Source organism: Theropithecus gelada, chromosome 7a (genome assembly GCF_003255815.1).
Source record: "Theropithecus gelada isolate Dixy chromosome 7a, Tgel_1.0, whole genome shotgun sequence".
Classification (NCBI taxonomy): Eukaryota; Metazoa; Chordata; class Mammalia; order Primates; family Cercopithecidae; genus Theropithecus; species Theropithecus gelada.
This window is the reverse complement of record NC_037674.1, coordinates 11,946,778-11,970,188: the sequence shown is the minus strand read 5'-3', so window position 1 is coordinate 11,970,188 and position 23,411 is coordinate 11,946,778. Positions and strand designations below refer to the sequence as shown.

Here is a 23,411-nt window from a genome sequence, read left to right as displayed (position 1 = left end):
AAAGCGGCACTGACAGTGCAAGTCAGCAAACATTTAGCACATGGAACCACGCAACACAGGGAAATTATTATTGTCAGAATAATAATGGTTTAGCATAATTTATTACAGGTCCACCAAATAAGCAAAGGCTAGATGTTATTAGACAGATGGATGGGTAGGCTTGGCAGGCCTCCACCGAGACGCAGGCGGTACTTGATGTGGAAAGGAGAACATCCTCCAACCCAATCAGAGAGCTGGCAGTTCAATTACAAAGAAATAAAGGGACATTCATCATTCAATTAGGCACCTGTCAACCCTCACAAAGGAGAAAACTTCTAACCTGGTACTCCTGGGAGAAGATGCTCAGCAGAGTGGCCTGCGATTGACTGGAACAAATAAAAGAAGGACAAAGTTAATTACTGGAGTGCACGGCAAAGAAACAAAAGAGAAAGGAGCTTCAAAGGTAGGCCTGCTGCCCTGTAATCTAACAGAACATGAAAACAAGTGTGGAAAAGTTGTTCCAGATGAACACCTCAAACAAAGGCTTCCTGCTGCGAGGTCAAGGAGAGAGAAAAAAGGAAAGGGGAAAATATGGATGGTCTCAAAGCAACTATCACATTATTTGGATGTTTTAAACTTTAGGATGATTATAAATAATATTTGTAGAATGCAATGGTGTTAAAAGGGACCACAAGAAAGCAAGGCTTATCTCCGTTAATAAGTGACACAGCTCAATCTCATAAACAGTAGAGAACATGCACTTCATTCATTGACAACGTTCTGAAATTAATTTTGTTAGCAGACAGGTATTCTCCTCTACAGCTATCCCAGTTTCAGGGGGAAAACTTTGGTCTCTACTAGAAGTAGCACAGTGACCACTGGAACATTTCCACTGACAGTGGCGTGCTATGAAAATAGAAGCTTTCACAGCAAGAAGCAGAGGTCCTTGGAGTGAATTGTTCCTAAAGACTTCCCTAAGCCTCATTCATCTAAGACAACACACAGTGTCAAACACCTGGCAACGAAGCAACCTGTAAAACGTTCTTCCCAAGTGGGAATCTTCCTTTTGCAATTGTTAACATTTAGAAATGGAATGGAATTTTTCTTTCTCTCAAAAGCAATCAATATCCCACTGCTACTCTTCGACTGTCCTTTATAGACACATCTAACTTATCGTATCTTGAGAACAATTATTTCTATTTTCCTACTAAATGCTATCTGAATAGATTACATTTTAGATAATTCGACTTTTATAGTATGCCAAAGGACTGTGAATAAATTTTTTCTATTTATAAATGAAAAAACCTCTTTAGCGCATCACAGGTAATTTAGGGAATGTGAAATAAAGTGACACCATATTTGTTTACTCATTGTCTAGATGTCGTCATCTTCTGGATAACATTACAGATTTGGCTTCTGACACTTTCCACCCTTACCAAATTACAAGAGGAGGTTAAAAAAAAAATACCCTAAATGTTCACCAAGGAAACTGATATATTATTAAAAGAATATTTCAATAACTCAAAAGTACAGACAAATGATTAAATACAATCACCAATTCATTACACTCTGGTTTTTTCAATTTCCCTTTAAAACTGAAAAGCACCTTTGAAAGAGGCAATTTTATATAAAATCTTCCTATTTTGCCTGGTTTGACCGAGCTTAACACCCAAATCACATACCCTAGTAGGGTTGCTGACAATAATCTTCTGGGGTGGGCGGGGGGAGGAAAATTGAGGCCCAAATCTTTGTAAACCACTTAATAAATTAATGTTAGATATTTACGTGCCATAAATAGACCCCCTCCTCATTGTACAGCAAAATGCATTTATGTTATTAACCATTTAATGGTACACAAAATGTCATTCTTTATGCTTCGAAAAAGATGATAGAAATAAATGTATTTGGAATGAGAACGTCAGGGACAAATGACTAATGAAAAGAAAACTAAACGGTAAATAAAACATAAACTGTAGATGCCCAGAATGGGAAGAGGCAGCTGGAAAAGTAAGTTCAAGAATAAATAGTTTAAAACGAGAAGCTGGTTAGGAGTTGAGAGTACTGTATAAATCAAGGATAGGACAATGTCTTCAGCTAGAAAAATGTCTTCAAACTGCTTAGAATTCAATTCAGCTAAAACCATGGACAGAGCCTGCGAAGCAACTCAGTTTTTCTATGGCCGAGAGGGTTAGAGAGATTTTTGCCAGCTTACACTGGGGGTAAAAACTGGCTAGAACTATTAATAAAAAGAGAAAACGACTTACGTATACATAGTAACGACAGAAAGAGAGACACGGGTCCAAAATGTTTTGGTTTTGTTTAAGTAATTCAAAGCTGTAGAGAATAAAGTGAACTTTGCTAGGTAGTCTGCCAGCCAACTATGTGTTTCTGTATGTGCTAACCTTGTAGAAGAGTGTTCTGACCACATGTCACACCACAAGGAGCAGGAAAGTAGTTTTAATACAACCAAGACATTGACTTCAGTGTGTATTACTTGTACTTTCTTCCAATGTGTTAATGCTGAGAAGGGACAATGGAGGGAAAGACTGGGCATGTGGGGAGAACAGAGTCTCATGATCTCAAGGCTATCTCTCACCACCTCTACCCTGCCCACAGTGTACCCTCGCACTGTGTTTGATCTGTTTGGCCAAGGGGAACAGAAGTTATAGAATAAATTCAATTTTCACTAGGTTCACAAGAAATGTGGTTTCCAGCTAAAGAGGAGAGGAGAAAAAGATTCTGTGCAACTGAAAGGTCTACCTTGAACATCGCAGTCCATCATTCAACAGTACCACTGTGCACCTACAATGTCCCAAGGTAACATGTATGGGGAAATATGCCATCAGAATCAAAAAACTAACTAAGGTGGACAGGAATTGATTTAGAAGAAACTTTCAAGTACACACACAAAAGTACACACACAAAAAAGGCAAAAATTAGAACACTGTCAAGTACTCACATTTTTTTAATACAGAATGAAGTAAATCATACCCTGAATCTTTACACTTTATATCGCTTAGAATATATGGGGTTTTAAATTTACATAATCAAAAATGCAATCATTTAATTTGTATCAAATACCCAGGATGTAGTATTAAAACTCCATCAAAACAGTTTTGCTTGTATTTTTCCCATGCTATCTCCCAGATTTAGCTCCGTGCCCTGCAGCTGTCTGGGTAAAGGAGAGCATGGGAGTGGACCCAAAGAACGGCTAGGTAAAACCCTGTCCAAGTCTGGAACAGCAACAGCCACGCTGCAGCAATGTGGAAACAGGTCTGAAGGAAAAACTAGCACTGTGAGGATGGCAGACAGAAGATGGAAAGAGCTTGGGTCCTTGAGGACACTGTGGAACTGCTCAAGAGACCATGGAATTGAACTGACCAGCCTCCATTCGTACTCTGTGTAATTATACGTGGCTATTTTTTTTAAATCTCCAAACCAAATAAATAAAACTCTTCCCAGGCTTCTGTGTTCTCCAGTAAGGTGGAGGCGTGATGAAGAGCTCTGAGACAAGGTGCTCCAAAATGGTGCCACAGGTACAAGATGGAACACTTGAGAGGGGCTGTCCATTTCCGTAATTTCTAGTTCTCCCCTTAGCTGATGGCGATAATTGGCTTCCCTAAAGTTGTTCCTCTGTCTGTCACTGACTCACTAAATTGACGTGCCTAGAGATCATAAACTGGTATGTGATTTTCCCACATAGAGTTGAAACATTAATGGGGTACTATTTGTTCTCATGTTATATTGCATTCAACATTCTTCAAATCCCTGATATAAAAACAGGCAACACACTAGTTCCTCATGTGATATTTAACTCAATGTGCTCCCAAGTCCACCCAGCTAAGATACTCGGTAACATGAAAGAGCCTCAGAGAGTTGGGAGAGTGTAGCTTAGATTAAGAGGAGAGCTGAGCACAGACTTAGTTGCAGTGCAACATTCATACAAAGGTGAGGTCCTTATGTTTTCAGATGGAGGCCTAAAAGCATGCAGAACCTTAAGAGAAGGCATCACGCATTTTATGTTCCTCCTCTTCTTGAGTATGCAACCTCTGAAAAAGACCATAAGGAAGTAAATACTTTTACCTTAAAGCTCTTTTTCTATAGAATCTAGGAAGCTTAAATGTGTACACTCTACTGGGTTCAACACTTTCTGAGAAAAATAAATATTATTTCTGGAGCTTGAGAAGCAGCAAACCAATTAAAGAGAGATAAAGCAGGATACTCCTACAAAGCATTATAGTTGGATATACTTGGACATCTCACAATTGCTAGGCACAACCTCTCTAAATCTGTGAAGAATACAATGGAACACCGGCTGTCTGTAGTTAATGATTTAGAGTGCTAGTCAAGGCATATTTTCTATAAAAGCAATGCAGCTACAATCTCTTGACCACCCCCCAACCCCCCTGCCCACACACATACCACACATAAATTTGAAATGTAGAGCCATTTCTCCCTTTAAAATTAAAATAGAATTCAACAATACTACCACAAACTTTGTTTATTTTTTAGGAACACAATACAAAATGGAAATCTGGAGGGAGATTACTGATAATCTGGGAAATTACTGAGGGGGGAAAAGGGAAAAATCTGTAAACTAAGTTCCAGACATAAAGAAAAATGTATCCATCCTATCTCCCACCCTATGTCTTCTCTTCCTAATTTCCAACTTCATATCAAGGATGCAAACATTTTGTGCCTAACTACAGCAAATATCCCCATAAATGATTAGGTAGATGGCCAACATTAAGCTTAGTTAGTAATCAACTATTTTTAAAAGTTCTCAAAAACTATAGGTCAAATATATAGTTGAACATCAGTATCTGTTGGGGGGGATTGGTTTCTGGACCCTCATGGCTATCAAAATCTGTGGATGTTCAAGTCACTTACATAAAACGGCACAGTATTTGCATATAACCCATGCACATTCTCCTGTATAATTTAAATCATCTCTTGATTACTGATAATACCTAATACAGTGTAAATGCTGTGTAAACAGTTGTGAATACTCTATTGTGTTTTTTTGAGGGGGGTGGTTTTTTTTTTTCAGACAGAGTCTTGCTTTGTCACCCAGGCTGGAGTACAGTGGCGCAGTCTTGGCTCACTGCAACCTCCACCTCCTGATTCAAGCAGTTCTCCTGTCTCAGCCTCCGGAGTAGCTGCCACCACGCCCGGCTAATTTTTGTATTTTTAGTAGAGATGGGTGGGGTTTCACCATGTTGGGCAGGCTGGTCTCCAATTCCTAACCTCAGGTGATCCGCCCACTTTGGCCTCTGGAAGTGCTGGGATTACAGGCGTAAGCCACCATGCTGGGCTTGGTTTTTTATCTGTATTATTTTTTGTTGTTGTAGTGTTATTTTTATTGGATTTTTTTCCCCCAAATATTTTCAATCCATTGTTGGCTGAATATGCCAATGTGGAACCCATGGATACAGAGGATGAGCTGTATATATATGAAAAAAGTGGTTACTGCTCCAGGCTTTCAACTACTTTTGCTGGCAAACTGAAGATATATCCAAATGGCTTTATAACTACCTTTGCACTTAATTTTATCCCCACAACAATCTTCTGAGGTAGGTACTACTATCCTCCTTATTTTAAAGATGGGGAAATGAAGGAAGAGAAGTTAAGTAAAATACACAGTTAAACAGCTAGAAGAGCAGTAGACCTGGGAATCAAAATTTATATCCGATTCCAGAGACGAAAGTCTTAATCCCAATGCTAATCTGCCTTCTTAATAGTTCCCAGAAATGAGTTCTGCAAATCATGTATGCTAATATCCCTGCTTAAGCATTTATGTGATGTTACATTATACTCCAAACAACCCTGAAATGTGGGGCATGTCGCTTTTTTGCTAGAAAATTGAAGTCACAGGAGGTCAAGTGTTTTGACCAAATTCCATGGCTTTAGACATTATTTCCTTTTTAAGAAATCAAATTGCAGTTTTTCTTTAACTTCATAAAAAAATGTTGTTCTTTTATGTTTTTAAAGTTAAAGGAACTACTGACTGCAGGAAACAGTCAAGGATTAAAAGACTGTGTGGTAATTTCCATTATTCTCCCTGCAGCGAAGGTATATTTTAACCACCACTATTGCCTGAAGTGTCTCCATCTGATTGCGTATGTCTTTTGCTCAAATGTTATTCACTTCATATTAAATATAAAGCAGCTTTAAATCTTTCCCTGAACCAGGCAGGCAAATATAAATAATACAATCATCTTCTCTATAGAGGATGCAGGGGCCCCCTGTAAGTGTTAATTTTATAAAACAACATTCAATGAAGAGTTTCCTAGTTATCAAATGGTGCATCTTCTGTATAAAATTCATATGTCTACTCTTAGAATTCATTCTGGACTATAATTTTCCTGTGTTTTTGCTCTATGTCTGATGTGTATGAATCTGTGTGTATCATCTATATACACACACATACACGTTTAAAAATTGTGTGTTAAACATACTTTTTTGTAACATGCTTTCATTATATAAGATACTTTTACCCATGTCATTATATATTCCTTAAAAATTATTTTTATTGGAAATAAAACATAAAAACATACATGGAACAAATGCACAGCCCAAAGAATTAATATTTTTTTTAAAAAATATAACCTTTGGGAGGCTGAGGCGGGCAGATCACAAGGTCAGAAGATCGAGACCACGGTGAAACCCCGTCTCTACTAAAAATACAAAAAATTAGCCAGGCGCGGTGGCAGGCGCCTATAGTCCCAGCTACTCAGGAGGCTGAGGCAGGAGAATGGCGTGAACCTGGGAGGTGGAGCTTGCAATGAGCCGAGATCGCGCCACTGCACTCCAGCCTGGGCGACAGAGCGAGACTGTCTCAAAAAAAAAAATAAAAATAAAAAAATAACCACTTAGATTAACAAACAGTCACTGCCAGCACCCCAAAAGATAACGCATCCAATCACTACCCTCCTTCCCTCTCACAAATGAGCCACTTCTGATCTTTCCTTGTTTTTCTTGATAGTTTTACCACCCAAGAATGTACCCTTAGGTTCTACAGGTTAGTTCTGCCTGTCTGTAAACTTCGTATTAAGTGTATTACACACCATGCACTCTGCATTGAGCTTCTTTCGCTCACCAACATGTCTGTGAGAGTTAGCCATGTTAATGTAAGTGTAGTTAATTCATTTTCATCACTTATAGTATATTCTATCAAATGAGTATCAGCCAAATTTGTCTATTCTATTGTTGAATATTACTACTGTGGACTCACTCCTGGGTGAGACTCTTGGTGTACATTCACATGCATTTCTGATGCATATAAATGTAGGAGTAGAATTCTGGGCCATCTGACATGCACCCCTCCACTTCAGCAGACACTGTCAAACAATTTTTCAAGTGTTTGTAACAACTTTAAACTCCCACCAACACTACAGAAGAGTTCCCATTGCTGTACATCCTCATCACACTTTTTCTCAATCCACGGCTTGTCTTTTCGTTTTCTTTGTGGTGCCTTTTAAAGTACACAAGTTTTTTATGTTGATGAAGTCCAATTTATTCTTTTATTTTGTTTTAGTACTTTTTGTGTCTTGTCTAAGAAATTTTTGCCTACCCACATTCATGCAGATATTTTCATACATTTTTCTAGAAGATTAATAGTTTTGGCTTTTACATTTAGGTCTATAATCTACCTTCAATTAATTGTGTGTGTTAAGGCGGGGATCACAGTTTGTTTTTATTATTTCCATACAAATATAAAATTGATCATACACGTTGGTGCCTCTAAGGAAGCCAAATATCTGAGAATCTTATTTTGGGACTTTCTAATCTGTTCCACTGATTTGTATGTTTATCTTTACATAGATACCACACCATTTTGATGACTGTAGCTAACCCAGGTACATTCGATGAAAGTACTGATATATTCAAGTTTAAATCTATCATCTCACTAAATGCTATCGTCTTATCCACTATATGTACCGTTGCTCTCCATTCTTGTGTACTTTTCAATTGATTCAACGTTTATTTACTACTTTTCCTCTTGCAACTTAAAAGTTAGATGCTCTTTTACTATTCTTTTAATAATCAACCTAGAAAACCATGTTGCCCCCTCAATTTATCAAAATCTATTATTGATAGGTGACTTATTGCTTCCTGGAAAATATAAAAAATTACAACACTAATGAAAGGTCCCCTTCCTGGAATGTAGGATATTACTGAAATTGTTTTAAGTCTGTATATTTCTTATCTCAAAAGACACTGCTACTATTTCATATATCTCTGCTTACTCAGATTTACCCACATATGTACCATCTCATTGTTCTTCATTCCTTCCTTTCCACTCTTTCATCTCCATTACGTTCTTTTGTTGTTGTTGTTTTGTTTGTTTTTGTTTTTTTTTTGTTTTTGTCTGAGACAGAGTCTTGTTCTGTCACCCAGGCTGGAGCACAGTGGCGCAGTCTCAGCTCACTGCAAGCTCCACCTCCCGGATTCACGCCATTCTCCTGTCTCAGCCTCCCGAGTAGCTGGGACTACAGGCACCCGCCACCACGCCCGGCTAACTTTTTGTATTTTTAGTACAGATGTGGTTTCACCATATTAAGCAGGATGGTCTCGATCTCCTGACCTCGTGATCCGCATGCCTCGGCCTCTCAAAGTGCTGGGATTACAGGTGTGAGACACCATGCCCGGCCCATTACATTCTTTTAATAACTCCACCAGTGCAGATTTGTTGATGATGTCAGGTAACAGTCAGATTGTGGCTCTTTGTAATCACAATCTGTCTTATTCCTCTACCTGGCTTTAATATTTTCTTTTTAAGAATTTAAACTATAAAATCCTGCTTATAATTTGTTGGACTTCAATATGTGGCTGCGTACCTTTCATCATTTTGGGAATATGCTCGATCATAATTTCGTCAACATTGCTTTTGCATTCAAGCTCCTCCCCTGAGACTCCCAATGAATCTGTCAGCCTTCTCTACTGTATCCTCTATTTCTTAGTTTCTCTTCATACGTTCCACCCTTTTGTTATTGTATTTTGGTATTTTCCTGTGACCCACCTTCCAGTGCACTAATCCTCTCTTCAGTAATGTCTAACTTATTGTTAAATTGATCCACTGAGTTAAATCCATCCAATATTGGTTACTGTATTTTTCAGTTCTAAATTTTCTATTTGATTCTTCTTCATATAAGTTCCCTGCAGAATGTTTCAATTTCTTTTATAACTCCCCAAAGTTTAATTCTAGTAATTCTGTTTGGTAGTTCCAATAACTGGATCTCCTTTCAGTCTAGTACTGTAGCCTTCACTGGCTCTCATTCATGTTGTCATGTGTCTTTATGCGACTGAGTATCTCTCATTAAGTGTCGTACTAGAGTCATTCTTTGGTACACACAGGGGATTGATTCTAGGACCCCCAAGGATACTCCAAATCTGTGTATACTCAAGTCCCAAAGTCAGCCCTGCAGGACTCACTTATACAAAAAGTTGGTCCTCTATATATGCGGTTTTACATCTTGTAAATACCGTATTTTCAATCTAAGTTTAGTTGAAAAAAAATCCACATATAAGTGGACCCACACAGTTCAAACCCATGTTGTTCAAAGGTCAATTGCATTTGAAAAACTATCTCATAAAAAATTTAAAGGCTGAAATGACGTTTTCTCCAGAGAGAATTCTGATTTGATACTGGGAGTACCAGGAATCTAGGATCACCTTAGTCAATTTCAGGTATTAATTTTTGGTGCCAATCAGACAAATGTGAAACTGTCACGGGGAGATCTTTCCATTTCAGTTCATATTTACTCCTAGGGTATAGTCTGTTAGAGGCTCTCCACCCCCAAAGCTTGGGATATTTATAAGAACTCTCACTTTTGGCAGGCCCTCATCTCTAAACTTTGTCCTCTAGCCCTATAGAGCTGTCAAAAGTTCTGCTCAAGGCTTGACTAGACTGCATCTAATCAAATAGTAATTAAATTAGAATTCAAAATTAAAAACATAGTGCTCCAAAAAAATGTCATAAATTAAAAAACACATTCCTATGTTACTCACAGATAAAAGAGGAAGTCATGATGGAGAAAACAAAAATGCATAAAATTGAGCAATGATGGTATGTATCAAAATTTGTGAGAACTTTGTATCATTAACTGGACTTTAGGGAAAAAGGGGAAAGGAACTGGTTTTACTGTAGGAGGTCTTAGCAAATTATGTATCCTACCAAACAAAAGAAAATAGGAAAAGAAATAAGAGCATCAAGAAGGAATAAAACAAACAAACTCTCCTTATTTGCAGATGAGATGGCTTTCTACATAAAACCAGCAAGAATATCTACAAACAAGGTATAAAACTGGTATCTCAGAAAGGTAACTGGAGACAAGATTAATATAAAAAATAAGAATTCTTATAAATCAGTACTATCCAATGAGAGAATGGAATAGAAAAATAGCTATCATTCACAATCAAAAGCCATAAAGTATTTAGAAATGTGTTTTTAAAATATATATAAAACTTTTTTTGTTTTTTGAGACGGAGTCTTGCTGTGTCTCCAGGATGGGGTGCAGTGGTGCAATCAAGACTCACTGCAACCTTGGACTCCCTGGTTTAAGCGATTCTCCTGCCTCAGCCTCCCGAGTAGCTAGGATTTCAGGCATGCACCACCACACCAGACTAATTTTTTGTATTTTTAGTGGAGATGGGGTTTCACCATGTTGGCCAGGATGGTCTCAATCTCCTGACCTTGTAATCCGCCTGCCTCGGCCTCCCAAAGTGCTGGGATTATAGGCGTGAGCCACCAGAGCCAGCCAAAACTTTTGAAGAAAGTTATAAAACATTACTGAAGAGGATAAAAGAGTTTCTGACTAAACACAGAATTGTGACATTTTTATAAAGAAAGTATCATGGGTGGACTGGGCGTGGTGGCTCACACCTGTAATCCCAGCACTTTGGGAGGCTGAGGCGAGCAGATCACTTGAGGCCTGGAGTTCGAGACCAGCCTGGGTAACACAGTGGTCTCTGCCAAAAATAGAAAAAATAAGCTGGGCATGATGGCGCATACCCGTAGTCCCAGCTACTCAGGAGACTGAGGCGGCAGAATTGCTCGAACCCGGGAGACAGAGGTTGCAGTTAGCTAAGGTCCCACCACTGCAATTCAGTCTGGGTGACAAAGTAAGGCTCCGTCTCAAAAAAAAAAAAAAAAAAAAGTATCATGGGTGGAACGATAGTATAAATAAAATTTGTCAGTTCTCCACATATTAATCTATAATTTTAATAAAAATGCTACCAAATTCACAACAGAGTCTTCAGGTAGAACATAATAAATTTATGTTAAAATTCAAGAAGAATACATAAGAATAGCTAACAAATTCTGGAAAGCAATAACAAGCAGGGAACTTACACTACCAGGTATCAGCATAGATAAATGTCAAAAAATGTAGTGTTTACCCAAAAAAGTACATTATAGAATTACATTCACATTTAACACCACTTATATAAAGTATCAAACAGCAAAATATAATGCCCTTTTTTTTTGTGAATATATATATGGATGTGGTAAAAGAAATATATGAGACTGATAAGCACTAAACTCAAGATAATAGTTACCTCAGGTAACAGAGAAGAGGAAAGAAATCAGGGAGAAGTACTTTCAACCATACCTAAAATATTTTATTAAAAAACTAAAAATCAGAAGTGGAAAGGGAATGTAGAACAGTATTGGAATAGCATTTCTGTAAAAGTAAAAAGCACCTGAAGCAAATATAAACAGATGTATATTCAAAGGGTTCATTTATCATTCTCTGTTCTTTTATATTTGTGCTATATTTCATAAAAAAAATTAATTAGGGAGGCAAAAAGAAAAGAAGGACAAAATTGAGGAGTTGGATAAATTGATCTTTAAGATTCTTTTCTGCTCTAAGTCCCACCCTTTTCTAAATGTTCTGATTTAATGAGAGTCTTAAGTACCTACACTTCTTTCATTTCTAATTAAATTTAGGTATTAACTTTTTAGAACAAGTCATAACATAAATCAGGTAAAGAATAAGAGGCCTGTGTGACACTTAATTTCACTTGCAACACCAGGTTTCTGGCCATTTTTCTCTGAAATAATCACAATAACTTCAACACATTATATAAATAATAGATTTGTAAGAAATGTTTATCAGTCATCTTTTTAAATGCGGTCTCTTCAGTCTTCTCTTTTGCCCTACATGCTGCAGAGAGGAGAGAACCCTCTCCTTCCCCTCTGGAAATTCAATAATTACAGTCTGTAAAATAAACTGACAATCGATTAGCAGAAGAAAAGGTGTACACACTTATAACATGTATATGTATGGGAGATCCCACGAAGTGTGAGACGCAGAGAAAGGCCAGATGGTTGAACTATGGGAGGGCAAGGGGAGGAACTGTACTATAAACAAAGATCATCTTATTGTGCAGATCAAGTCTCTCAGGTGGCAACCCTCAGAAGAACAGGTGTAAAGTCTGTCTGGGTGTGGTATCCTGGGCATGGAGACCTGTTGGTGTCCTGGGCATGGAGACCTGTCAGTCTCCTCTTCTGTGACATGAGTAATCTTCGCTGGTTCGTGTAGATTTCAGGGAAGGTATTCCTGACAATCACATTCCTTCTGGAGGAACATCCCTTAGTCAGATAAGAGAACGTCAGAGAAAGCTCCTCTCTGTGCTTCAGAGGGGTGGGAGACTAGGGAGCGGAATGTCCAAGAGACTGCAGTTTTGAGGCTGCAAAGATGTAGAGAAATTGGAACCCTCATGTATTTCTGGTGGGATTGCAAAATGGTGTAGCCGCTTTGGAAAACAGTTTGTTTCTCAACTTATTAAATACAGAGTTATGGTTAGGCATGGTGGCTCACACCTGTAATCACAACATTCTGGGAGGCTGAGGCAGGAGAATCACTTGAGCTGAGGAGTTCGAGACCAGTCTAGGCAACATAGTTAGACTCCATCTCTACAAAAAATTCCTTTAAAAGCTAGCTGGGCGTGGTGGTGCGTGCCTGTAGTCCCAGCTACTTGGGAGGCTGAGGTGGGGAGATCACTTGAGTCCAGGAGTTCAGGGCTGCAGTGAGCTAGAACTGTGCCACTGCACTCCAGCCTGGGCAACAGAGCAAGACCCTGTCTCAAATAATATGTATAATAAATATACATAAATAGATAAATAAAAAAACACAGTTGTCATATGACCCAGTAATTCTTCTCATAGGTATATACCCAAGAGAACTAAAAACATGTTTCTAAACAAAAGTCTATACACAAATGTTCATAGCAACATTATATATAATAGCCAAAAAGTAGAAACAACCCAAATATCCATCAGCTGATGAATGGATAAATAAAATGTGATATACCCATTCAATGGACTATTATCCAGCAATAAGAAGAAATGAAGTACTGATATATGCATGACTCAGATAAATCTGTAAAATATATGAATGGAAACATCCAATCATAAAGGCCACATCTTGTATGATTCTATTTGTATGAAATGTCTAGAATAGGAAAATCAACAGAAGTAGAAAGCAGATTAGTACTTGTCAGGGACAAGGATTAATACAGGATTTCTTCTGGAGGTGATGAAAATGTTCTGACATTAGGCAGTGGTGATGGTTGTATAGCTTCGTGAATATACTAAAAACCACTGAATTGTATATTTTTAAGGAGTGAAATTTACGGTACACAAATATCTCCATAAAGCTGTTCTCAAAAAATAGAAGATCAAAATTATGAACTTCTTTTCCTCTATGACTTCCATTTTTTCCATTATAAATACAAAATTTTAAGTGTGACCTCACAACATTAAAAGTGATTATTTTTCCAGGGTATGTGTTATTTCGCCTGATATAGGACCATTGTTCAGTCCTTCGAAATGCTAGTTTTCTTTTGCAAATTTCTGGTAGGCATCTGCTATAGTTTGGTTTGCTTGACCTCCTCCAAATCTCATGCTGAAGGTTGGTTCCCAGTGTTGAAGGTGGGGCCTAATGGGAGATGTATGAGTCATGGAGGCAGATCTCTCATAAGTGGCTGGGTGAGTCCTCATATTACTGAGTTCTCGCTCTGTTCGTTCTCTAAAGAGCTGGTTGTTAAAAAGAGCCTGGCACCTCCCTTCTTTCCTCTCTCTCCCCTCCACCTCCTCCTCTCTCACCAAATGGTCTCTCCACATATCAGCTCCCCTTTGCCTTCTGCCATGAGTAGAGCGTCCTGAAACCGTCACCAGAAGTAGAAGCCAGCACCCTGCTTCTTGTATAGCTTGTAGAACTGTGAACCAAGTAAAACTTTTTTATTTATAACATACCCAGCTTTCGGTATTCCTTTCTCACAGCAAAAACGGACTAAGACAACGTAAGTCTGTTTTATCAGAGACTAGAATTGCAACCCCTGCTTTTTTTTGTTCTCCATTTGCTTGGTAGATCTTCCTCCATCCCTTTATTTTGAGCCTGTGTGTGTCTCTGCATGTGACATGGGTCTCCTGAATACAGCAAACTGATGGGTCTTGACTCTTTATCCAATTTGCCAGTCTGTGTCTTTTAATCGGACCATTTAGTCCATTTACATTTAAGGTTAATATTGTTATGTGTGAAGTTGATCCTGTCATAGTGATATTAGCTGGTTATTTTGCTCGTTAGTTGATGCAGTTTCTTCCTAGCATCCATGGTCTTTACATTTTGGCATGTTTTTTGCAATGGCTGGTACTGGTTGTTCCTTTCCATATTTAGTGCTTTCTTCAGGATCTCTTGTAGGGCAGGCCTGGTGGTGACAAAATCTCTAAGCATTTGCTTATCTGTAAAGGATTTTATTTCTCCTTCACTTATGAAACTTAGTTTGGCTGGATATGAAATTCTGGGTTGAAAATTCTTTTCTTTAAGCATGTTGAATATTGGCCCCCACTCTCTTCTGGCTTGGAGAGTTTCTGCCGAGAGATCTGCTGTTAGTCTGATGGGCTTCCCTTTGTGGGTAACCCGACCTTTCTCTCTGGCTGCCCTTAACATTTTTTCCTTCATTTCAACTTTGGTGAATCTGACAATTATGTGTCTTGGAGTTGCTCTTCTCGAGGAGTATCTTTGTGGTGTTCTTTGTATTTCCTGAATTTGAATGTTGGCCAGCCTTACTAGGTTGGGGAAGTTCTCCTGGATGATATCCTAAAGAGTGTTTTCCAACTTGGTTCCATTTTCTCCCTCACTTTCAGGCACATCAATCAGACGTAGATTTGGTCTTTTCACATAATTCCATATTTCTTGGAGGTCTTGTTCATTTCTTTTTCCTTTTTTTTCTCTAGACTTCTCTTCTCGCTTCATTTCATTCATTTGATCTTCAATCATTGATACTCTTTCTTCCAGTTGATCGAGTCGGTTACTGAAGCTTGTGCATTTGTCACGTATTTCTCATGTCATGGTTTTTATCTCTCTCAGTTCATTTATGTCCTTCTCTGCATTGATTATTCCAGTTATCCAGTCTTCCTTTCTTTTTTCAAGATTTTTAGTTTCTTTGATCTGGGTACGTAGCTCCTCCTTTAGCTCTGAGAAGTTTGATCGACTGAAGCCTTCTCCTCTCAACTCGTCAGTCATTCTCTGTCCAGCTTTGATCTGTTGCTGGCGATGAGCTGTGTTCCTTTGGAGAGGGAGATGCACTCTGATTTTTTGAATTTCCAGCTTTTCTGTACTGTTTTTTCCCCATCTTTGTGGTTTTATCTGCCTTTGGTCTTTGATGCTGGTGACGTACTGATGGGGTTTTGGGGTGGATGTCCTTTCTGTTTGTTAGTTTTCCTTCTAACAGTCAGGACCCTCAGCTGTAGGTCTGTTGGAGATTGCCTGAGGTCCACTCCAGACCCTGTTGGCCTGGGTATCAGCAGCAGAGGCTGAAGAAGATAGAATATTGCTGAACAGCAAGTGCTGCTTTCTGATTCTTGCTCTGGAAGCTTCGTCTCAGGGGTGTACCCTGCCGTGTGAGATGTGAGGTGTCAGTCTGCACCTAGTGGGGGATATCTCCCAGTTAGGCTACTCAGGGGTCAGGGACCCACTTGAGCAGGCAGTCTGTCCGTTCTCAGATCTCAACCTCTATGCTGGGAGATCCACTGCTCTCTTCAAAGCTGTCAGACAGCTGTCAGAGTCCAACCAGAGGTGGAGTCTACAGAGACAGGCAGGCCTCCTTGAGCTGCTGTGGGCTCCACCCAGTTCGAGCTTCCCAGAGGCTTTGTTTACCTACTTAAGCCTCAGCAATGGCAGGCACCCCTCCCCCAGCCTCGCTGCCGCCTTGCAGTTAAATCTCAGACTGCTGTGCTAGCAATGAGGGAGGCTCTGTGGGCATGGGACCCTCCGGGCCAGGTGTGGGATATAATCTCCTGGTGTGCTGTTTGCTAAGACCCTTGGTAAAGCGCAGTATTAGGGTGGGAGTTACCCAATTTTCCAGGTGTTGTGTGTCTCAGTTTCCCTTGGCTAGGAAAAGGGATTCCCTTCCCTCTTGCGCTTCCCAGGTGAGGCGATGCCTCGCCCTGCCTCAGCTCTAGCTGGTCGGGCTGCACCAGCTACCAGCACCGACTGTCTGGCACTCCCCAGTGAGATGAACCTGGTACCTCAGTTGAAAATGTAGAAATCACCCGTCTTCTCTGTCGCTGGCACTGGGAGCTGGAGGCTATAGCTGTTCCTATTCGGCCATCTTGCTCCCAACCCCCAGGACCTAATATCTTTAAGGGACTTATTTTTCGGCCACCACCATCCACCCTCTGGCCTCAAAGATTCATATCTGACCCACATGCCAAATATATTTGCCCCATCCCAGCATCCCCCAAAGTCCCAACTCATTACAGAATCAACTCAGGTTCAAAATGTCATCTAAATAAGCATCAACTCAAACCCCCAAATCTTACCTAAATTAGGTTTGAGTTAGATTATGGGGATGATCTATCCTGAGGCACTTCTAGAAATTTACCACACAAAGCCCTACCCACAAATTTTTATAGCAGCCTTATCTATATTGGAAAGAACACAAACAACCTTCAATAATGGATGAACAAACTGTGATACATCCATATAATGGAATACTACTCTGCAACAATGCAAGCAACAGCATGGAGAAATCACAAATGTGATCTACTAAGCAAAAGAAGCCAAACTCAAAAGGCTATCTACCACATGATTCCATTTCTATGGCATTCTGGAAAAGGAAAAATAGAGCAACAGAAGGCAGATACATGATTCTTAGGCACCAGGGCAGGGAGGACAAACTGACCACAAAAGGGCTAACGGAATTTTTAGGGGATGACAGATATGTTCAACATCTTGACTGTGGTAGTGGCTATACAACTCCATGTGTTTGTCAAAACTTGCAGAACTGTAGAGAAAAGGAGGGAATTTAACTGCATGTAAATCAATAATAAATTTAATTAAAATTGGAAAAAAAAATATTTACAATATGTCACACATTTACCGTAGCCAGTGTTCCATAAACCCATGCTGACCTGGTATCAAAAAAAAAAAAAAAAAATTACAAGCCTCCCTCTTCTCCATCAGGGGCAGCTGCTGAGCCAGGAGTCGCTGGGCACATCAGACCACCTCCCTGCGTCTCTGCATGATGTGAACCCGGTGGGCCACCCACTGACCTGTCGGTACAGTCCCTGAAGTGAGTCCCCAGGTTGGGCCTGCCAGGTTGGGCTGGCTGTGCTCTGGCTCTGGTGATGGTGGTCCAGCTGGGGCAGCAGATACTGATGTGCCAGGCAGTGCTGGCAGGTGGTGCCCCGAATGGACTCTGTGGATCTGATGGACCACATGGAGTACCACTACAGCAAGGCCATGCCACTCATCTTCACGGGCAGTATGCTCTGCAGCTGCACCATGCTGATGCTCACTGGGCTGGATGCCCACCTTGAGGTGCACTGCAGCAAGGAAATGCACATCATCCCTTGTGTGCTGGCCATGCACCAGGCCTGGTCCAAGTCTGGCCACAAGAAACTACAGCTGGACAAAGCGGGCATGACTGACAAGGTGCTGGACATTGCCATGCAGGCCTTCATCCTGGAGGTGAAGATCTCTAAGCAAAGGGAGTCAGCCCGTGTGCTCTGCAACAAGGACCACTTCAGACTCAAGTCTTTGAATCCTTGGTCTACCTGTTGCACCTGTTCTCCAACTCCAAGTTCCTGCTTATGGCTCAGGGCAGCCATGTCTCCATGCACTCCTTGATCACATGCAAGGTCACTATTGCAAAGTCACTACATAGGCTTTGACCTCAGCAGCTATGGCAACTGCCTCGCCAAGTGGAACAAGGTCATAAAGGTGATGTACGCCCAGTGCATGGAGGTGGGCAAGGACAAGTGCCTGCTCGTGTACTACAAGCAGCTGGTGCTGCAGCCTAGGAGCTCCCTCAAACTCATCCTGGACCATCTCGGCATCACCTGGAGCAACGCTGTCCTCCACCATCAAGACCTCACTGGCAAGCGGGGTGGCATCTCCCTGTCTACGATCCAGTGGTCCACGGACGAGGTCAAGCCTGTGAACCTGGAAGTGCTCTCCAAGTGGACTCACCACATCTCTGGGGACATGGTGCCAGACATGGCCCAGATTGTCCCATGCTGGCTCAGCTTAGCCACGACCCCTATGCAAACACCCACGCCGACCCCCCACTTCCACTATAGCAACCCTGACCCCCATCGTCATCAGTAACACACACCAAGTAAGGGACTATAAAACACCAGTCAATCTGAAAGGACATTTTCAGGTGAAACAGAATAGTACCTCTTCCCACTTAGGAAGCTCATGACTTCCAGATCTCTGCAAATGGCTTTGCTGCCCAGAAGAGAAGAAACTGCATTTAAGTGGAAGTTGGACCCCTTATCCAAGCATATTGCTTGCTATTAGTCACCAAAACAGGACAGCTAATAAGGAATATATTTGCATATGTTTGCAAAACTGAATCATTGAAAACATACCTTGAAACTCTATCTTTGGATACCCTAGGGAGGAAAGCAATGAGTGTGGAACTCGTCTGGCTTTTGAAACTTAGTTATTTCATATTTTTCCCCTCAAGAACTATTTTTTTTTTTAAGAAATGAATTTGCTATGCTCCCTAATTTGCAGGACTCCCTTTGTGGTTTTGTTTGCGGAACAAGGTCCACAGCCTGTACTTCTCTTACAGATCCTTACTTTGAATTTTAAGAATCTACTTAAGAAATTAATATATAAGGCCTTCTCTGATTCCTCATCAGTTCTAGCTAGTTTTGCAGAGAAAAAAAAAATGATTTGAATAAAGTGAACAGGGGCTTAAAATAAATAAACAAAAATTTAAAAATATATATATCACATAATATTTAACACATGCAATTTTAACATACATATCTATTTTAATTTTAATATATATTTAAATATATCCTGATGACAATAACAGAGAAAAATGTACCCAATACAAAATATATAATCTCTAAGAACACAAAAACTATTTTTGGTAGGGTTCATCTTGAATAAATTTACATATTGTAATATGATAAAAATGCTTAAATCTGAAATAAAAGGTAATGAAATAATCCAGTAATTAAATACAAAAATTAAGAAAATGACAACATTTCAACAAGAGAATGAAATAAGAGTCAACTCATAGATAGGTCACCTGTCTAGTGATCCTCTTATCACCTTGAAGGATTAATGGGCACTATAAACTAAATGTTTATATTCCCTCAAAATGTGTATGTTGAACCCCTAGCCCCCCGTGTGATGGTATTCATAGGTGAGGATTTCAGAGGTAATTAGGGTTAGATGAGGTCATGAAGGTAGGGCCCTCGTGATGGAATAAGTGGCATTAAAAGAAGAGAAAGAGCCAGACACAGTGGCTCATTCTTGTAGTCCCAGCTACTAGGGAAGCTGAGGAGGGAGGATTGCTGGAATCTGAGAGTTCTGGGATATAGTATACTATGCAGATCAGGTGTCCATACTAAGTTTGGCATCAATATGGTGACCTTCCGGTAGTGGGGGACCACTACGTTGCCTAGGGAGGTATGAATCGGCCTAGGTCAGAAAGGAAGTAGGTAAAAACCTCCTTACTGCTCAGTAGAGGGATCATGCCTATGACCTGTGAATAGCCACTGCACTCCAGCCTGGGCAACACAGCAAGTCTCTGTCGAGAGACAGAGAGAGAGAGAGAGAGAGAGAGAGAGAGAGAGAGAGAGAAGAGATCCCCTTGTACATATTGAGAAAGGCTAGGTTAGGACACAGCAAGTAGGTGGCTGCCTGTAAGCCGGGAAGAGGGCCCTCACCAGATCCTGATCACGGTAGTACCCTAATCTCAAACTTCCAGCCTCCAGAACTTGTACGAAAACAAATATCTGTTGTTTAAGCTACCCAATCTATGGTATTTTGCTGTGGCAGCCTGAGCACACTAAGGCGCTGGGGATCCTCACATAATAGGCCACACTGAGAGTTGATGATTAAGACAGTATTCCCACCTAGCTAACTCATTCTTCAAGATTCAGGACTGGGCCAGCCTCGCCCAAGTTCAACTCAGTGACTGTTTCTTGAAAAGCAAGTTCTAAAAACTTCCACAGAAAACCAAGTTTGTGGCTGCATCAGGTTAGCTATATATGTTGGGTTTTATGAAGCAATCTAATTTTACTCCAAGGTGTCCAATTTTTTCCTCTAAATTTCAAATATTTTCTGGTTTTGCTTATACAGAAAATACCATGAATGAATCTCTCTTATCAGAGAATTCTTCAATGTATGAAATCCTGCTAGAATACCTAAGACATCCTATTAACTCTATGCAATCATAAGTGAATGAACATCTAGAGGTTAAATTTAATTCCGTGACCATAATGCTACTAGTCTATGTCTAATAAGCACAGTTACTTTCCAACTTTTCGCAGATTAAAAAAGTTTAGAATACTTTTTTTTTTTTTTTTGAGATGGATTCTCACTCTGTTATCTGGGCTGGAGTGCAGTGGTGCCTCCTGGGTTCACTGCAAGCTCTGCCTCCTGGATTCATACCATTCTCCTGGCCTCAGCCTCCCAAGTAGCTGGGACTACAGGTGCCTGCCACCACACCTGGCTAATTTTTTTTTTGTATTTTTAGTAGAGACAGGGTTTCACCGTGTTAGCTAGGATGGTCTTGATCTCCTGACCTTGTGATTCACCTGCCTCAGCCTTCCAAAGTGCTGGGATTACAGGCGTGAGCCACCGCGCCCAGCCTGGAATACTTTTTAAAACCATTTAAATATTTCCTTATTCTTTTTCTACACAAAAATATGTCCTACCCCACTAATCTTTCTTAATTTAATAGGTCACAGAAACCTCATATAAAACCCGTATTAATGATTGGCCACTTTCACTTTGTAATTCTTATAATTTATAAAAATTGTAGGTATAACTACCATCTTTACTACTTTCTTCCCAAATAAATTCTCAGTTATATTAAAATAATAGTATTAATAATCTCATACCTTTTCCCTGTCTTCTGCTTCTTACTCCCATCGCAACCCCCAATTGCCAAGCTGATACTTTTAAAAATTTCACAAGGAAATGCAAAAATTTGCATAAAAGTACCTTCCTGAATATGTAGTTCCCCTAAATAATCTCAGTAGTACTCTTACGAGGTCAAGCAAACTATTTGAAGCCTCAGTAGATGACATGTTTTCCTTACTTTATTAGTTTGAAAAAACTATAGATTTTCAATCTTCTCTAAAAACAACATCATCATCATGATATGGGCTATAATTATTCTACAACCACCCACTTTAATAATAAATGCTGGCAATGTTAAAACAACAAACGGAACGCCTTACAATGCATTAAGCTCTTCTCTTATTAAACACAAAATTTTAAATCTTATCACAAGCCTTTTATTCTTGATTGACAATCAAATCCTTTTGTCAGTTATTCTCAGCACTTAATGTTATTCATTGCAATAAATCCAATCTTAGATGGCTATAAATGCCTTGCCTACTTCTCTATGTGTCTTAAGAGAAACCAGAGGATGAGCAGAGATGGAGGTGTCATTAAGACTCTGCACAGTACAATTAGGCTTTGTTATATACTAAATTTTGCTAGAATATCCTATTTGTAACTTTTCCTCATTTTGTTGAATTCTAATAAAGAGTAGGTGCTCAATAAATACCTACTGTCATGATGATCATAATAATGAAGATGGTAACACTGGGGGAACACTTATTAGCTAGCAGGTACTGTTTCATTTAATTATCATCACTATAATAATAGTAGTGTTTTCTTAAGACACTAAGGGAGAAAAGTGAAGTATCTTCTCCAAATTAACACAGTCAGGATGTGAATATCGGCAGTTTGGCCTTAGACTCTAGGTTCTTAATCACTGCCTCCCAATGATAAAACAAATTACTTTCAAGAACCAGTATGCCAATGTTTCACAAGATGCTTAGTTGCAAACAACTTAATCTACTCAATTTAGTTTCAACAAAAAATGAAAGTTACTAAAGGTTTTAGACAGCTTGTGGAACTTACCACAGGACCAGAAAGTCGAGTTCAGAGGCCTTATAACAAATAACAACGTTCCAACCACCCCATAGGAGGGCTCCCCTCAAGCCCTACAGCAACTTCCAGGACCCTGTCCAGGGTACTGAGCTGTCTGCCTCGTGGCATTCAACAACTGGTTACCCCCACTGCAACACTTGCCAAAAGAATGGAGCCTGCACAGAAAGCCATTTTCACCCTAAAATCCACCATTCACTACTGAAGTTCAACTTGGCAGATACAAGTTCATCACTGGATAAAGTTAACATGCAACTACTGGCTGTAAATAAATATAAAGTAAAAAATATATAAAGTTTTATTGATAGTATGTTTATAATTACAGTCTCAAGTGAGAATATGCTCAAGATCTAAAAGAGAAGGCACAATTGTTTAAAAAAAAAAAGTATGGATTTACGTATATGGGCGATTTCTTCATCCTTTTTTTTTCTGGTTTTAATGTTATTTATATAAGAAATAAAAATTCAGGCAGAAGGCCAGGCGCAGTGGCTCATGCCTGTAATCTCAGCACTCTGGGAGGCCAAGGCGGGCGGATCACCAGGTCAGGAGATCGAGACCATCCTGGCTGACACGGTGAAACCCCGTCTCTACTAAAAATACAAATATTAGCCGGGCAAGGTGGCGGGCGCCTGTAGTCCCAGCTACTCGGGAGGCTGAGGCAGGAGAATGGCATGAACCCGGGAGGCGGAGCTTGCAGTGAGGCGAGATTGCGCCACTGCACTCCAACCCGAGCGACAGAGCAAGGCTCCATCTCAAAAAAAAAAAAAAAAAAATTCAGGCGGAAAAACATACATTTCCCTTGGCACATATACAATATCCTAAAAATGTGACTGAGTTTCATGTATGTTCCCAAAATAACACAACCCAACCAAAAAACACAAAATTCACATCCTGTGAAAGCCCCCAATAGCTGCAAAAGCCCTAAAAACAAATGCAAAATTTTATAGAACCACAGCTTATATTGCATTAGATTATATTAGATTCTCCCGAAAT

The 23,411-nt window shown here is 39.9% G+C and overlaps 1 protein-coding gene and 1 pseudogene across 5 annotated transcripts in view; one reads left to right on the top strand and one right to left on the bottom strand.

Annotated features, from left to right (window-relative positions):
* C7AH15orf41 (chromosome 7a C15orf41 homolog) overlaps positions 1-23,411 on the bottom strand; it is a 242,228-nt gene that overhangs the window by 177,027 nt on the left and 41,790 nt on the right. For 4 of the 5 annotated variants that reach the window (XR_003120189.1, XM_025389917.1, XM_025389914.1 and 1 more), the window contains exon 2: positions 320-365. Coding sequence is in view for 2 of the 5 variants with exons in the window: in XM_025389914.1 (XP_025245699.1) it covers positions 320-365 (46 nt within the window). In the remaining 3 variants the exon portion in view is untranslated. Of the gene's footprint in view, positions 1-319; positions 366-3,973; positions 4,029-23,411 lie in introns of all 5 variants that reach the window. The other variant, XM_025389916.1, reaches the window with a different exon arrangement.
* On the top strand, positions 17,597-18,693 carry LOC112627553 (annotated as a pseudogene).